At 41.3% G+C, this 18138-nt stretch overlaps 1 protein-coding gene across 2 annotated transcripts in view; it reads left to right on the top strand.

The window, feature by feature from the left end:
- The window catches only part of BMPR2 (bone morphogenetic protein receptor type 2), a 209008-nt gene that overhangs the window by 111454 nt on the left and 79416 nt on the right, over window positions 1–18138 (top strand). For both annotated transcript variants that reach the window (XM_017884382.1, XM_017884383.1), the window contains exons 2-3: window positions 3610–3780; window positions 6155–6325. In XM_017884382.1, the coding sequence (XP_017739871.1) occupies window positions 3610–3780; window positions 6155–6325 (342 nt within the window). The remainder of the gene's footprint in view (window positions 1–3609; window positions 3781–6154; window positions 6326–18138) is intronic.

The following is an 18138-nucleotide window of genomic DNA, read 5'->3' as shown; positions in this document are numbered from 1 at the left end:
ACTTGGCCAGACCAAACTTTTGTATTGAAAGGATTATCAAAAACATATTCAATAAAAAGAGAACAGGCCAAGTGCAGTGGCTCATGCCTGTAATCCCAGCACTTTGGGAGGCCGAGGTGGGTGGATCAACTGAAGTTAGGAGTTCGAGACCAACTTGGCCAACATGGTGAAACCTCGTCTCTACTAAAAGTACAAAAAAATTAGCCGGGTGTGGTGGTGCATACCTGTAATACCAGGTACTTGGAAGGCTGAGGCAGGAGAATTGCTTGAACCTGGGAGACGGAGGTTGCAGTGAGCCAGGATGGCACCACTGCACTCCAGCCTGGGCAGCAGAGCAAGACTCCATCTCAAAAAAAAAAAAGAACAATACTTAGAAACATGCTAATATGTTTGTTGAATAAAAGAAAAGCAATAAGCATGTATAATTAGTCTGACCTTCCTAGGTTGTTGAAAAGGAACTAAAATCAAGCTTCACCTCTGAAAATGTAATGCTCATAATGACCTGTGCACACAGTTTTGAACAAAAATGATAATTCCAGGAAGAAGGAGAAGCTAGAAAATTGAGAGTTTTAAATTAGAAGCAGCAGTGCAATTAAGAATTGACTGGATTCAATTGTCTAGCTAATGATAAGAAAAAGAAAAAATGACATCCCTTTTACATTTTCTTAGTTATTCCAGAAACATATCTGCATAATTTATATTTTTTTGTATTTTCTTATCTTTTAAAGGCAAGAAATCATAGTATACATTTTCTTTTTCTTTTTTTATCATTCAATTTCTTTTTTTAAATTATTATTCTTTAAGTTCTAGGGTACATATGTACAACGTGCAGGTTTGCTACATATGTACATAGTATACATTTTCTTTGTTGTTTCCCATATGTGATTGGGGTAACATTTTGAAGAGGATGGTCCTTCCACCTGCAAAGTTATTTTTATATTAGAATATTTAATTCTCCTGGGGACTGAACTAAAAGCCAGCGAAAATGCTTCAGGCATTTTGACAAGTAAACCAAAACAAAGTAAAATACCACTTCCACACATTTCCAAATTCTTCTACTCCCTTGCATGCAGTCCTGCCAAAATTAGGAACCACTATTTTTTTTTTCGAGATGGAGTTTCGCTCTGTCGCCCAGGCTGGAGTGCAATGGCGTGGTCTTGGCTCACAGCAACCTCTGCCTCCTGAATTCAAGCACTTCTCCTGCCTTAGCCTCCTGAGTAGCTGGGATTACAGGCATGCGCCACCACGCCCGGCTAATTTTTGTATTTTTAGTGGAGACGGAGTTTTACCATGTTGGCCAGGCTGGTCTCAAACTCTTGACCTCGTGATCTGTCTGCCTCAGCCTCCCAAAGTGCTGGGATTACAGGCGTGAACCACCGTGCCCAGCCTAGTAACCACTATTGATCTATTAATTTGTACTCAGGGTGTTAATAGAGCATGTTAATTGATTTTTTGAGTATTGAACCAGGCTTGCATATCCGGGATAAACCACCCCATACTTCTTCTTCTTTTTTTTTTTTTTTTTTTTAACCATATATATATTTTTTTGAGACGGAGGTTTGCTCTTATTTCCCAATCTGGAATGCAATGGCGTAATCTCAGCTCACTGCAACCTCCACCTCCCGGGCTAATGTGATTTTCTTGCCTCAGCCTCCTGAATAGCTGGGATTACAGGCATACGCCACCAAGCTCGGCTAATTTTTTGTATTTTTAGTAGAAACAGGGTTTCACCATGTTAACCAGGCTGGTCTCGAATCCTGACCTCAGGTGATCTGCCTGCATTGGCCTCACAAAGTGCCTGGGATTACAGGTGTGAGCCACTGCACCTGACCAACATTGGATTTTTCAGTTGTATTACCAGTTTTATGTTCAAAACTCCTTTAAGAGGTTCTATTTTTATGCATTGTCTTTACTTAACCCAATCTCTTCATTTATAAATATGTAAATATTATGTATTTAGAAAATATATAATGGTAAAGTTTGAAAGGATGCCCGAGTAACCAAGAACAGTGGTTTCCTGGGGTGGAAGGAAGGAACATTGGAATAGACAAATGGGAACAAGGGTGTGAGTGAAGCTTTTCACTATGTAATCATTTATAAAATGGACAGATTGATCGGCTGACACTAAAGTTCTTTTCAGTGTTGTAATCCTGTGAATCATGTCTAGAATATTTAAGCTATTGATAGAAGACCAGCATCTACAAATACTTTAAGTTTTCTTATTACTGTTAGTTAATTTCATCTCCAGAATTTAGTTCTTAGTTTTGTTCAGACACATTATTTAAATAAATTTGCCTCAGTGCTAAGGTGCATATGAATTAAGCCATACTAAGTAGGTACACATTGAAAATAAAGAAACAAGTCAGAAGCCCCCAAGGAATATATTGGCCAAGTGTATTAGACTATTATTTTGGCTAGTCAAACACATTATAAAAGCCTACTGTAAGAAATGAAATAAAGATCAGATGTTGCTTTCGATAACCTTTTACTTTAGTATTCTCAGCAATGTTGGTAAATATTTATTAGCTGATAAATTATGTGGCAAATGTTCTACAAAAATTAGTTAAATTGGATTACATGCATAGAGAAACACTGGCATTAAAAGTACATTAGGTTGTCATTTTAGGATAAGTCTATTGAGCATTTCGTCTTCTGGTTATTATATTGATAATTTGAGTAATGGAAAGTAATTTTTTTGGTCGTGTGCGGTGGCTCACGCCTGTAATCCCAGCACTTTTAGAGTCCTAGTTGGGTTAATCATCTGAGAGGCTGAGAGTTCAGGACCAGCCTGACCAACATGGAGAAATCCCATCTCTACTAAAAATACAAAATTAGCCAGCCATGGTGGCACATGCCCGTAATGCCAGCTACTCAGGAGGCTGAGGCAGGAGAATCACTTGAACAAGGAGGCGGAGGTTGTGGTGAGGCAAGATTGTGCCATTGCACTCCAGCCTGGGCAATAAGAGTGAAACTCTAGTTTTTAAGAACAGCTTTATTTAAGTATAATTTATACCTGAAGTTCACTCAATTTAAGTGAACAATTCAGTTTTTTTTGCAAATGTACAGACTTGTGCAACGATTACCACAGTCTAATTTTAGAACATATATATACCCTAAAAAGAAACCATGTACCCATTCATAGTTACTCTTTGTATCATTAGTTTACCATACCTAATGATGTATATAACTTTGTATAACTACTATAAAATATGATAAAAGTAAGTACTATGCAATTTCCAAAATTATTCAGCCTTCTAGGTTTGTTTGTTTTGAAGACTTGATAATTTTGAACATGGACATTTTCTTTGATGATATTTCTTTATTTGGACACCAAAATTATTTAATAGAAGAGTGGTGAGAATAATTTGAGTATGAGGGGATTGCTTTTGGGAAATGAGTTTTACAATTTCCTTCTTGTTTGGAGTTTACAGATGAATTCATGAACAGAAGAACATCATTGAATGTAAAATTACAAATTTATTTAAATATTTCAATTCAAATAATTTAGTAGGCCAATTTATAAAGTCATTCAGATAAGACAATGATTTTATATAATAATATTTTGAAAACATTAAATAATTTGTCATTCCTTTATTTCCTTTATTTTAGCTTCGCAGAATCAAGAACGGCTATGTGCATTTAAAGATCCATATCAGCAAGACCTTGGGATAGGTGAGAGTAGAATCTCTCATGAAAATGGGACAATATTATGCTCAAAAGGTAGCACCTGCTATGGCCTTTGGGAGAAATCAAAAGGGGACATAAATCTTGTAAAACAAGGCAAGTGATACTTTCCTTACCTGAAATGACTGTGTTTTATACAATTGATATTTATCTAAAAAGGACATGGGAGTACATTAAAATCCTGTTCAGAAAAACAGTGAATTTAAAAGTGTATATATAAAGCCGGGTGTGGTGGCTCATGCCTGTAATTCCAGCACTTTGGGGGGCCAAGGTGGGCGGATCCCTTGAGGCCAGGAGTTCGAGACCAACCTGGTTAATAACATGGTGAAACCCCGTCTCTACTAAAAATACAAAACTTAATTGGGTATGGTGGTGTGTGCCTGTGGTCCCAGCTATTCAGTAGGCTGAGGCAGGAGAATCACTGAACCTGGAAGGCGGAGGCTGTAGTGAGCTGAGATGGCACCAGTGCACTCTAGCCTGGGCAACACAGCGAGACTCCATCTTAAAGAAAAAAAAAGTGTGTGTGTGTGTGTCTCTCTCTCTCTCTCTCTCTCCAAGCCCCAAATTTATAAAACGCTGTTTATTTTAGATTATTTTAAAACATCTTTCTTATAATGTTATACATGCCCATTCTATGAATTTTGGAATATATAGAGAACTATAAAGAAAACAAAAGTCTACAGTAATATACTCTTTAAAATACTTTTACTGTATTAGTTTATCTTCTTCAGGTGCATTTTCCACATGCCTTTATGTTTTATATGCGTGTACTTTTAAAAAATTGGGAACATACTGTATAAATAATTTCATATCCAGTTTTCTCCACCCTAATTATAAGCATTTTTTCCATATCTTTAAAGAATCTCTGAAAACCTTTTTAACTTTTGCACAACATATCATTGTATACATGTATCATAGTTTACTTACAGATTATTCTATTGGTAAACATTATGTTATTTTCATGTTTTCACTGTAATGCAGAGTGAAACACGGTTGTTCAGTGAACAACTTTGAACATAATTGATTGTATGTGATTTTTTCCTTGAAATAGATCCCTTGATGTAGAATTATTAGGTTATAAGATATAGCAATATTTTAAAGATTCTGTATAAAAATTTCCATGTGGCTTTCTTTTTTTTTTTGAGGCGGAGTCTCGCTTTTTGGCCCAGGCTGGAGTGCAGTGGCAGGATCTTGGCTCACTCCAAGCTCCGCCTCCCGGGTTCACGCCATTCTCCTGCCTCAGCCTTCCAAGTAGCTGGGACTACAGGTACCCGCCACCACGCCCGGCTAGTTTTTTGTATTTTTTTTTTTTTAGTAGAGACGGGGTTTCACCGTGTTAGCCAGGATGGTCTCGATCTCCTGACCTCGTGATCCGCCCGTCTCGGCCTCCCAAAGTGCTGGGATTACAGGTTTGAGCCACCGCACCCGGCCCCATGTGGCTTTCTAAAAGTACTGTACTGTTCATTTATATTTCCTCCAACACTGTATGAAGGTGTCTGTGTTACTGAATCATTTTTCTGATATATATTATTTATTTATTTATCTATCTATTTATTTATTTATTTTTGAGACAGAATGTCACTCTGTCGCTCAGGATAGAGTGCAGTGGCACATTCATGGCTCGACCTCCTAGGCTCAAGCAATCCTCCCAAGTCAGTAGGACCACAGGCAGGCACCGCCATGCCCAGCTAATTTTTGTTTGTAGAGATGTGGTATGGCTGTGTTGCCCAGGCTGGTCTCAAATTCCTGGGCTCAAGTGATCCTCCTGCTCTGGCTTCCCAAAGTGCTGGGATTCTAGGCGTGAGCCACGGTGCCCAGCCATATTATTTTTTAAACCTAGAACAATATACTTTGTATAGACAAAAATGAAACCTTACTCTTGCTTTAATAATTCTTCGATTAGCTGGGCATGGTGGCTTACTCCTGTAATCCCAGCACTTTGGGAGGCCGAGGTGGGCAGATCACCTGAGGTCAGGAGTTTGAGACCGGCCTGACCAACGTGGAGAAACCCCATCTCTACTAAAAATACAAAATTAGCCAGATGTGGCGGTGGTGCATGCCTGTAATCCCAGCTACTTGGGAGGCCAAGGTAGGAGAATCGCTTGAACCCAGGAGGTGGAGATTGCAGTGAGCTGAGATCGCGATATTACACTCTAGCCTGGGCAACAAGAGCGAAACTCTGTCTCAATAAATAAATAAATAAATAAGTAAATAAATAAATAAATAAATAAATCTATCTTAGATTAATCATACAGTTAAACATTTTCCTTTTTCCCCCCATGAAATGTCTTTTGTATCCTTCACCATTTTTCTGTTTCTTAAAAATGTGTTTCCCGTTGATTTGCAAAACTGCTTCATAGTTTACACGTACTCTCACATTTATTGAAATTACTGCTTAGTTTGTTGTTTTTCTTTTAGTTTTCTTTATCATATTGTCTCCTAACTTTTTTGTATTCATATTGATTTATAGGATGTTGGTCTCACATTGGAGATCCCCAAGAGTGTCACTATGAAGAATGTGTAGTAACTACCACTCCTCCCTCAATTCAGAATGGAACATACCGTTTCTGCTGTTGTAGCACAGATTTATGTAATGTCAACTTTACCGAGAATTTTCCACCTCCTGACACAACACCACTCAGTAAGTAAAGTAACTAACTTTTCTTTGTATTTCCTTTCTCCAAAGATTTGCAAAATAGAAAAAAAAAACAAACAAACATAAAAAGCATTCAAGGTTGAGGCCGGGCGTGATGGCTCATGCCTGTAATCCCAGCACTTTGGGAGGCCGAGGTGGGCAGATCACCTGAGGTCGGAAGTTTGAGACCAGCCTAGCCAGTGTGGTGAAATCCCATCTCTACTAAAAATACAAAAAATTAGCCAGGCGTGGTGGCACATGCGTGTAATCCTTGCTACTCAGGAGGCTAAGACAGGAGAATTGCTTCAACCTGGGAGGTGGAGGTTGCAGTGAGCCAAGATTGAGCCATTGCACTCCAGCCTGGGCAACAAGAATGAATCTAAAAAAAAAAAAAAAAAAAAAAGTTCAAGGTTGGTAGGAGTAAGAGGTAGAGTTCCAGCATCGTAAGATTACATCTGGCAAACACCTGAAATCCGAAAGAGATTCACTAGGACTTCCAAGGCACCAATATATTACTAAATAACTTTGGTAAAATATAGTACTGGCCAGGCACGGTGGTTCATACCTGTAATTCATCACTTTAGGAGGCCAGAGGAGGAGGATCACTTGAGCCCAGGAATTGAAGACCGGCCTGGGCAACATAGTGAGATCCCATCTCTACCAAAACAATAAATAAATTAGCCAGATGTGGTGGTGCACATGTGTAGTTCAGCTGTTTGGGAGGCTGCGGTTGGAGAATTGCTTGAGCCTGCGAAGTTGAGGCTGTAGCGACTGTGCCACTACCCTCTAACCTAGGTGACACAGCGAGACTCTGTCTCAAAATAAAATAAGATACAGTACTTTCCAACCTGTATGGAGGGAAATTTGGTTAAGACAACTACATGTGTGCTTACTCTTTCACCTTGTTTTCACGTTTCTTGGAATTTATCTGGAAGATGCATCTTCAATAGTATGAATATACATAGACATTGAGTTATTTATTGCAGTGTTATTTGTAACTGCACAATATTAGGAAGTAAATGTCCAAGAATAGGAGATTAGTTGAAATATACTATGGTACATACATGTAATGGAGTATCAACTATACAGCTATAAGAAAAAAATAAGATCTCTATGAACTAACACAGAGTGATTTTCACCAGTAATATTAGATGCAAAAAAGTATATATAGTAGGCTCTGTTGTATAGGACTGGAAGGAAAATAAAAAAGCATATCTATTATTGACTTATCTTTACAAAAAGAAACAAAGAATAAATTAGAAAATAATGAACTTGGTTATTTATAAGGGATCCAAGGAATGAGACAGAAAGAATATGGAAAAGAGTGACTGTTCTCTGAGTGTAGCTTTTTTTGTTTTTGTTTTGTTTTGTTTTTTAGAGACGGAGTTTTGCTCTTGTTGCCCAGGCTGGAGTGCAATGGTGCAATCTCAGCTCACCACAACCTCCGCCTCCCAGGTTCAAGCGATTCTCCTGCCTCAGCCTCCCTAGTAGCTGGGATCAGGCATGTGCCACCACGCCTGGCTAATTTTGTATTTTTAGTAGAGACGGGGTTTCTCCATGTTGGTAAGGCTGGTCTCGAACTCCCGAGCTCAGGTGATCCGCCTGCCTTGGCCTCCCAAAGTGCTGGGATAACAGATGTGAGCCACCACGCCCGGCCTGAGTGTAGCTTTTTGTATATAGTTTTTACTATTGGTATCGTGTCACTATTCTACATAAGCAAAAAAAATTAAGTACCTACAAACGGAAAGGATAAAAATTCCTGACAGTATAAGCAAACTGAAATAAATGAACCCAATATTATTTTAATTTTATTTATTTATTTTTTTGAGACAGAGTCTTGCTCTTATCACCCAGGCTAGAGTGCAGTGGCACGATCTCGGCTCACTGTAACGTCCGCCTCCCGGATTCAAGTGATTCTCCTGTCTCAGCCTCCCAAGTAGCCAGGATTACAGGTGCCCGCCACCATGCCTGGCTAATTGTTGTATTTTTAGTAGAGATAGGGTTTCTCCATGTTGGCCAGGCTGGTCTTGAATTCCCGACCTCAGATGATCCGCCCACCTCAGCCTCCCAAAGTGCTGGGATTACAGGTGTGAGCCATCACGCCCGGCCCCAATTGTATTTCATATTACTACAATAACTACCCTGATACCAAAGTTATTGAAAGATAAGAAAAAAAGAAAAGAAAATGCTTAAGAGAAAAAGAACTCATCCAAGTGATTTTTAAGCACAGTATTTAACTATATGCACTCTTGTGCAAGATGTGATATAAAGGATGGGGAGAACTGCAAATACTGAACTCTTTTGAGAAGATTTGTCTTTTAGTAGTATGGGCAAACCAATTCTGAAACCATTGTAGATGTACTATAGGATTAAGAAAATGAGTTGGCCGGGCGCGGTGGGTCACGCCTGTAATCCCAGCACTTTGGGAGGCCAAGGCAGGTGGATCACGAGGTCAGGAGATCGAGACCATCCTGGCTAACACAGTGAAACCCCGTCTCTACTACAAATACAAAAAAATTAGCCGGGCGTGATGGTGGGTACCTGTTGTCCCAGCTACTCGGGAGGCTGAGGCAGGAGAATGGTGTGAACCCGGGAAGCGGAACTTGCAGTGAGCCGAGATCGCGCCACTGCACCCCAGCCTGGGCCGACAGAGCAAGACTCCGTCTCAAAAAAAAAAAAAAAAAAAATGAGTTGAGGCTGGGCGTGGTGGCTCATACCTGTAATCCCAGCACTTTGGGAGACCAAGATGGGCAGATCATGAGGTAAAGAGTTCAAGACCATCCTGGCCAACATGGTGAAACCCCATCTCTACTAAAAATACAAAAATTAGCTGGGCGTGTTGGTGCGCACCGGTAGTCCCAGCTACTCGGGAGGCTGAGGCAGGAGACCTCAGCTTGAACCCAGGAGGTGGAGGTTGCAGTGAGCTGAGATTGCACCATTGCACTCCAGTCTGGCAGCGGAGTGAGACTCCGTCTCAAAAAAAAGAAAATGAGTTGATGTACTTGGGAGTCAGGGTTCTTACTGAAGAAAGAGGGACACACAATTATCAAATGGGGAAGACAGAAGAGAAACCCATGCAAATAGATTGCAATTCAAAGTATCAGTATGACTTATAATTTTAAAAATATGCGTGTGTGTGTGTTACATGAATGTATATGTGGCTGTGTACATGTGTAAATATAGATATATGTATAAATGTATTTATATACACATGCAAATGCATGTATTTATTGAATCTCTATTCATTGAAAAGGATAACAAGCAACAGTACCCCAATAGCAGTGACTATTCATAATGCCCAGATCTTAGTCTCTAATACCATTCCCCACTAAAAAGGAACTAAGGTGGCTGGGCGCAGTGGCTCACGCCTGTAATCCCAGCACTTTGGGAAGCCAAGGCAGGCGAATCACGAAGTCAGGTATTCAAGACCAGCCTGACCAATATGATAAAACCCAGACTCTAGTAAAAATACAAAAATTAGCTGGGTGTGGTGGCATGCACCTGTAATCCCAGCTACCCGGGAAGCTGAGACAGGAGAATTGCTTGAACCTGGGAGGCGGAGGTTGCAGTGAGCCGAGATCACGCCATTGCACTCCAGCCTGGGCAACAAGAGTGAAACACTGTCTCAAAAAGTAAAATTAAGGAACCAAGGCTTCTTAGAAAAATGATTTATTCCAAGACTGGAGCAGGATAGATACAAGATAAGCCTGGGACATCTTGTAATGTTTTAATAATTTTTGTAAGAAAGTAAGGAAAGAGCCTAGCCTGTAATCCCAGCACTTTGGGAAGCCAAGGCAAGAGGACTGCTTGATCCCAGAAGTTCACAACCAGCCTGGGCAACATAGACCTTATCTCAAAAAAAATTAAAAAGTAGCCAGGTGTGGCATACGCCTGTAGTTCCAGCTACTTGGGAGGCTGAGGTGAGAGGATCACTTGAACTTGGGAAGTCAAGGCTGCAGTGAGCTGTGATCAGGCCACTGTACTCCAGCCTGGGCAAGAGAGTGAGGCCCTGTCTCAAAAATAAAACAAAGCCAAAAAAGGAAGGAAAGAAGTACCTAAAAATATCATGGAGACTTGTCATAAGGACACAGGAGCCAGCTGGAAGGAACTCCCACTAGCTAAATGTGGGTCAATTTGAGTGCTAAACAATTAAGTACATTAATGAATTGTGAACCACTGGAAGGAAAATGAATCATGAGTAGAATATCAAGTGCCAACTGGTAAATGTAGGATTGCTGGAGTTGGCAGCTTATCATTCTGCAACCATTGTGTTAAGGATTGGATCAGGCAAGAATCATCAAAGGATCCTAAATCTAGGGGCAGTTTCAATGAGAAGCCAGGATATTTGCATGCCTCCCACATATCTCAAGGGAAAAATTAGTAATTATATAATGGGAAAATGGACACCTTGACCAGATAGTAAAAATTAACATTATTAAAGAAGGACACATGGCAATCCATGATACCTAGAGGACATGTAACTAATATAGTACTATATTCCAGTCAAGAATGCATAACCTGAATTTAATCATGAGGTAACATCACACAAACCCCAAATTAGGAATGTTCTATTACAAAAAGGGGGATCATATTTTTCAAAAATGTGAATGTCGTATAAAACAGACTGTGGGAAAGGTCTAGGTCAAAGGAAGCTAAAAAGACTGGACAACTAGGCAATGCCTGTCTTTTACTGGATGAGAAGAATGTGATAAAGGACATGATGATTCGAGAAAAATGTTTCAATGTTAAATGTGCTGAAACTGATAACAATACTGTGGTTTTATAAGAGAATAACCATATTCTTAGGAAATAATCTAAGAAGTGTAAGAATAAAGGACCATGATTCTACTGTGTAATGGTTCAAAAAAAGGTGTGTGTGTGTATGTGTGTGTGTGTGTAGAAAGAGAGAGATAATAAAAGCAAAAAGTAAAGTGGTATCAATAGGTGAATAGGTAAATCTGGGTGAAAGTATATGGTATATTCTTTGTACTATTCTTGCGACTGTTGTGTAAGTTTTAAATTATTTCCAAACAAAAAGATTAAACAATTTCTAAAGTTTAAAAAGTTAAAATATAGCACATCTCAAGAATTTTCTTAGTCAATAAATTTTATCAGGCCGTACTCTAGGATCATCAGTTTTGGGTTATTTGCTTTGATTTGTTGATGAAGCACTAAACTGAAAGCCATAGGAAATTTTCTTTATAGCTGTAGTTTCTGCCTACTGAAGGCCATTAGCTTCTATTAGAAGATTGTATTGAATTGGATACATTCATTTTTCACAAACAAAACGAAGTCTCTAATTTTCACTTGTATCTTTACAAGGGAAAGTGGCCAGGTGCGGTGGCTCACGCCTGTAATCCCAGCACTTTGGGAGGCCAAGGTGGGTGGATCCCCTGAGGTTCAGAGTTCCATGCCGGTCTGGCCAACACGGTGAAACCCCATCTCTACTAAAAATACAAAAATTAGCCAGGTGTGGTGGCATGTGCCTGTAATCCCAGCTACTTGGGAGGCTGAAGCAAAAGAATCACTTGAACCCAGGAGGCAGAGATTGCAGTGAGCTGAGATTGCACCACTATACTCCAGCCTGGGTGACAGAGACTCCGTCTCAAAAAGAAAAAGAGAGAAAGTGAATTTGTTCATACATCATCCTCAAATATCTTTACAGCTCCTTACATTTCAGATTGTTACCTGGGTCTTAGTTTAGTTTACTATAACCTTTTGACCCAAAAGTAGGAATACTGCCAACTAGGAATCAGTAATGCTATTGCAATAAAAGGAAAAGTGTTTAAGTAAATCGCTCTATTTTGGAAGCGTTAATTTATATATTTTGTTCTTCAGACAAAAAAATTGAGTGAAGTTAAAGTTGGCAAACAAGATCAATTTTGGCTTCTGCATGAACCTCAAGAAAAATAACTACTGTTACATCAAATGTCAGACATTTAGTCTGCAAATGCTAGGTGTTTAACCAAAATAAAAATACTTTTATCTGTTGAAGTTTGAAGAAAGAAATTAAAATATAAAATTCAAAAACAGAACTTTTGCTCATGGCCATATAATAATAATTAGAAAGTTTGGTGATGGTGAGTTTTTTCTCCTTTAAAATGTTTCATTATGGCAGGGCACAGTGACGCATGCCTGTAGTCCCAGCACTTTGGGAGGCCAAAGCAGGTGGATTGCTTGATCCCAGGAGTTTGAGACCAGTCTGGGCAACATGGAGAAACCTGATCTGTACCAAAAATACAAAAACTAGCTGGGGGTAGTGGCGCACACCTGTGATCCCTGCTACTTGGGAGACTGAGATGGGAGGATCACTTGAGTCTGGGAGGCGGAAGTTGCTATAATCCAAGATTTTGCCAATGCACTCCAGCCTAGACTACAGAGTGAGAACCTGTCTTAAAAAACAAAAACAAAACAAAACAAAAACATAAAAATTTTAACAAAAACACGTTTTAAAATTACAAAAAACTGACCAGGCGCGGTGGCTCCCGCCAGTAATCCCAGCAGTTTGAGAGGCCAAGGTGGGTGGATCACTTGAGGTCAGGAGTTCGAGACATCCTGGCCAACATGGAGAAACCCGGTCTCTACTAAAAATAGAAAAAACTAGCTGGATGTGGTGGTGTGCGCCTGTAATCCCACCTATTTGGGAGACTGAGGCACAAGAATCGCTTGAACCCAGGAGGTGGAGGTTGCAGTGAGCAGAGATTGTGCCATTGCACTCCAGCCTGGGTGACAGAGCAAGACACCATCTCAAAATAAATAAAATAGCTGGGCGCAGTGGCTCACACCTGTAATCCTAGTGTGTCTGAAATTGGTGGGTTCTTGGTCTCACTGACTTCAATAATGAAGCCGCAATAAGCTGAGATCGCACCCTTGCGGTGAGTGTTACAGTTCTAAAAAATGGTGTGTCCGGAGTTTGTTCCTTCAGACGTTCAGATGTGTCTGGAGCTTCTTCCTTCTGGTGGGTTTGTGGTCTCGCTGTCAGGAGTGAAGCTGCAGACCTTCGTGGTGAGTGTTAAAGCTCTTAAAGGCAGCGCATCTGGAGTTGTTCCTTCTTCCCAGTGGGTTCCTGGTCTCCTTGGCTTCAGGAGTGAAGCTGCAGACCTCCACTGTGAGTGTTACAGCTCATAAAGGCAGCATGGACCCAAAGAGTGAGCAGCAGCAAGATTTATTGCAAAGAGTGAAAGAACAAAGCTTCCACAGTGTGGAAGGAGACCCAAGGAGGTTGCCCCTGAGCCTGCTTTTATTCCCTTATCTGACTCCACCAACATCCTGCTGATTGGTCTATTTTACAGAGACTCGATTAGTCCATTTTACAGAGAGCTGATTGGTCCATCTTGACAGAGTGCTGATTGGTCCGTTTATAATCCTTGAGCTAGACAGAGTCACAGAGTGCTAGTTAGCTAGATACAGAGTTAGCTAGATACAGAGTACCAATTGGTGTATTTACAAACCTTGAGCCAGACACAGAGTACTGATTGGTGTTATTTACAAACCCTGAGCTAGACACAGAGTGCTGACTGGTGCATTTACAATCCTTGAGCTAGTCAGAGTCACAGAGTGCTAGTCCTCCAAGTCTTTCTACTAGGTTAGCTAGGATACAGAGTTACCAATTGGTATATTTCACGAAAACCCTTGAGGCTAGACACAGGGGAGTTGCGTGAATTGGTGTATTTTACAATTTTCCTTAGGGAGTTACGACACAGGCAGTGGCTAGGACAGAAAAAGTTCTTCCAAGCTTCCCCACTATGTTAGTTAAGAGTGCTGGCACTGGTGCCACATACAATCCTTCCGCTTGAGATTACAAAAAGTTCTCCAAAGTCCCCATCCGGGGTTCAGGGAACCCAAGCTGGGCTTCACCCAGTGGGTCCTGGGCCACCAGGGCTTGCAGGCGGAGCTGCCCGCCAGTCCCAGAGCTGTACCTGCACTGTCCCTTGGGCTGTGGATGGGATGGGTCACCATCACAGGGAACAGGGGGCGGCACCCGTCGGGAAGGCTGCGACCGCAAGGGGAGCCCACCACAGTAGGGGAGCTTAGACATGGCAGGCTGCAGGTCCCAAGCCCTGCCCTGCGGGGAAGCAGCTAAGGCCCTGTGAGAATTTGAGTGTGGCGCTGGCAGGCCGGCACTGCTGGGGGACCCCGTGCAACCTCCACAGCTGCTGGCCTGGGTGCTAAGCCCCGCACTGCCCTGGCCTGGCGGCGCAGGTTGGCCACTCTGTGTGCGGGGTCCGCTGAGCCCGCACAGGCGCCCGCGCCAGGGAACTCTCACTGGCCTGCGAGCGCCAGGCGCAGCACTGGTTCCCGCCCGCGCCTCTCCCTCCACACCTCCCGGCAGGCAGAGGGAAGCAGCTCGGGCCTCAGCCAGCCCAGAGGGGCCTCCTACGGTGCCGTGGAGGGCTGAAGGGCTCCTCAAGTGCCGCCAGAGTGGACGCCGAGGCTGAGGAGGCCCTGAGAGTGAGGGCTGTAGCACATTGTCACCTCTCAATAGCACGTGGGGAGGCCAAGGCAGGCGGATCATGAGGTCAGGAGTTCAAGACCAGCTTGGCCAATATGGTGAAACCCTGTCTCTACTAAAAAGACAAAAATTAGCTGGGCATGGTGGCGCATGCCTGTAGTCCCAGCTATTCGGGAGGCTGAGGCAGAAGAATTTCTTGAACCTGGGAAGCGGAGGTAGCAGTGAGCCAAGATCACGCCACTGCACTCCAGCCTGGGCGACAGAGCGAGACTCTGTCTCACCAAGAATAATAAAATAATAAAATAAAATTACTAAAAACTGCAAACTTAGCAAAGAAATAAGCGGATCGCTGGGCGCAGTGGCTCACGCCTGTAATTCCAACACTTTGGAAGGCCGAGGCAGGCGGATCATGAGGTCAGCAGTTTGAGACCAGCCTGGCCTACATAAAGAAACCCCATCTCTACTAAAAATACAAAAAATTTAGCCAGGTGTGGTGGCATGTGCCTGTAGTCTTGAACCTGGGAAGTGGATGTTGCAGTAAGCTGAGATCGCGCCATTGCACTCCAACGTGGGCAACAGAAAGACATTCCATCTCAAAAAAGAAGAAAAAAAGTGGGTAGTGTGGGGTGACTGTGGAAAGGTTACTTTTTTGTTTGTTTGAGATGGAGTCTCGCTCTGTTGCCGGGGCTGGAGTGCAGTGGCTTACTGCAAGCTCTGCCTCCTGGGTTCACGCCATTCTCCTGCCTCAGCCTCCCTAGTAGCCGGGACTACAGGCGCCTGCCACCACGCCCGGCTTTTTTGTATTTTAGTAGAGATGGGGTTTCACTGTGTTAGCCAGGATGGTCTCAATCTCCTGACCTCATGATCCGCCTGCCTCGGCCTCGCAAAGTGCTGGGATTACAGGCGTGAGCCACCGCGCCTGCCAAAAAGGTCACTTACGATTCCTATAGTTTTGTATTGTTTGAATCTTTAAAATGAGAATATATTCATGTATTATTTGTGTAATCAATAATCTGCTTGTTAATTTGGAAAAGGAGGAAAATGACATTAAGTAGAAAGGAAAAAATAATCTCCAATAGTGGCTACACCCATATACAACCATTGTTAATATTTTGAATGTTTCTTTCCAGTCTTTTCTCTTTTATTTTTGTATAGTTGTAATACACATACATTTTAGATCCTGCCTTTTTGTTTAACATATTTTCCAGGTTACTATATATATTTCATAGTTGTCCGGTTTTTGTTTTGTGTTGTTGTGTTTTGATTCAGAGTCTCGTTCTGTTGCCCAGGTGGGAGTGCAGGTTTTTTGTATTTGTGTTTTTAGTAGTTTGACCAAGCTGGTCTCGAACTCCTGACCTCAGGTGATTCACCTGCCTTGGTTTCCCAAAGTGTTGGGATTACAGGTATGAGCCACCACGCCTGACCACATTTTTATACTTTTCAAAAATACTGGTGTAACATCTCATGTACCACATAAATATATATACCTACTATGTACCCACAAAAATAAAAAATTTAAAAAATATATTAATGTAGAAGGCATAGGACAAGAGAAATATAAGGTTGCATCGTTTAGGAAAATATTAATTCTTTAGTGCAGTAGCAACAAGATTCTCTTTACACATTATTTCTTGTTCATCAGTTTTCATTCTGAAGTTCTGCTAGCTCTGCACTTCTGAATGCCAACCTCTATCCCGTATCTACCTACCTACCTACCTTGCTCCTCTCCTCTCAAAAGTAATCCTTTTCACCTTAGGGTTTTTAAAATTTTACATTACTTATTTGCCTGATGAACAAAGCAAAACCTGTTAACTGACCTGGCTTTAACTGAGAAACTCAGAGGAAGCTTTTCGTCTGTAAAATCTAAGTCCCGGTCGGGTGCAGTGGCTCACACCTGTAATCCCAGCACTTTGGGAGGCCTAAGCGGGTGGATCACCTAAGGTCAGGAGTTTGAGACCAGCCTGATCGATGTGGAGAAACCCCGTCTCTATTAAAAAAAATAGAAAATTAGCCGGGCATGGTGGCACATGCCTGTAATCTCAGCTACTTGGGAGGCCAAGGCAAGAGAATCGCTTGAACCCTGGAGGCAGAGGTTGCAGTGAGCCAAGATCACAGCATTGCACTCTAGCCTGGGCAACAAGAGTGAAACTCCGTCTCAAGGAAAAAAAAAAAATCTAAGTCCCAAGCATGTATGGTGGAATTGACCAACGTTTATTAAATAAGTATCTTCTGAAATACTAGACAGAATTGGTTGTACACTGTGAAATAATTTCTATGTATTCATTTCAACAACTGTAGTTTTTCCTGTCTTTTTAACATTTCCAATTCCATGTGTGTCCCTCTCTTCCTGCCTTAACTGTGTCTCATTTCCTTATAATGTGCTCTCTGATTACTGAGCATTTTCTGCATATTTTCATATGCAAAAACTAATTACCCATCTAATAATTATTTAGTGGTTTCAAATACAAACATACTATAATAGAGTCATAGATACATGAAAAAATTTAAAATACATTCAAAACCAAGATGAGACTAGCCATAATTTGAGTAACAAGCATCTTCAAAATAATGTTAAATAGGCCAGGTGCGGTGGCTCATACCTGTAATCCTAGCATTTTGGGAGGCCGAGGTGGGTGGATTGCCTGAGTTCAGGAGTTTTAAACCAGCCTTAGGTAACACGATGAAACCCATCTCTACTAAAATACAAAAAAATTAGCTGGGTGTGGTGGCGTGCACGTGTAATCCCAGTTACTTGGGAGGCTGAGGCAGAAGAATTGCTGGAACCCAGGAGGCGGAAGTTGTAGTCAGCTGAGATGGTGCCATTGCACTCCAGCCTGGGCTACAGAGCGACACTTCATCACCAAAAAAAAAATTAAATAAATAAATAAAATAAGTTAAATAATAGTTGAACAGACACAACTTTGACTAAGAATACACCGACAACTTCAATATACTGTTATAAGCACTTCTCAAAATGTCTCATTAAAAATAACACATTTTGTATTAGCTGTATTATGAAATTAGCTTAATCAACTGCCAAAAAATAAAAAAAAAATAGGATAATTTGAGGGAGAGAAGCATAAAGTTTCACTTGATTGTTTGGAATGTTATGTAGTGTAATGATGAAGAGCATAGGCCATCAATCGTACGTAGTGCCTGGGTTTAAAACCTTGCTGTTAAACTTGCTAAACATAACCTTGAACACATTATTTAGCCTCTCTGCATCAATTACTTCATATGCAAAACAATAGTATCCAATTTATGTGGGTGTTTAGATTAAACAAGATAATACACTAAAGTGCCCACATAGAGAAGACATTCAATAAATAACAGTAACTTTCTTAGGAAAGAACTGTATCTTTTTTTT

The sequence above is a fragment of the Rhinopithecus bieti genome, unplaced genomic scaffold, assembly GCF_001698545.2.
Source record: "Rhinopithecus bieti isolate Rb0 unplaced genomic scaffold, ASM169854v2 scaffold_14229, whole genome shotgun sequence".
In the NCBI taxonomy this organism is placed as follows: domain Eukaryota; kingdom Metazoa; phylum Chordata; class Mammalia; order Primates; family Cercopithecidae; genus Rhinopithecus; species Rhinopithecus bieti.
The sequence above is the reverse complement of the archived record's forward strand: the minus strand, read 5'-3'. Positions and strand labels throughout refer to the sequence as shown.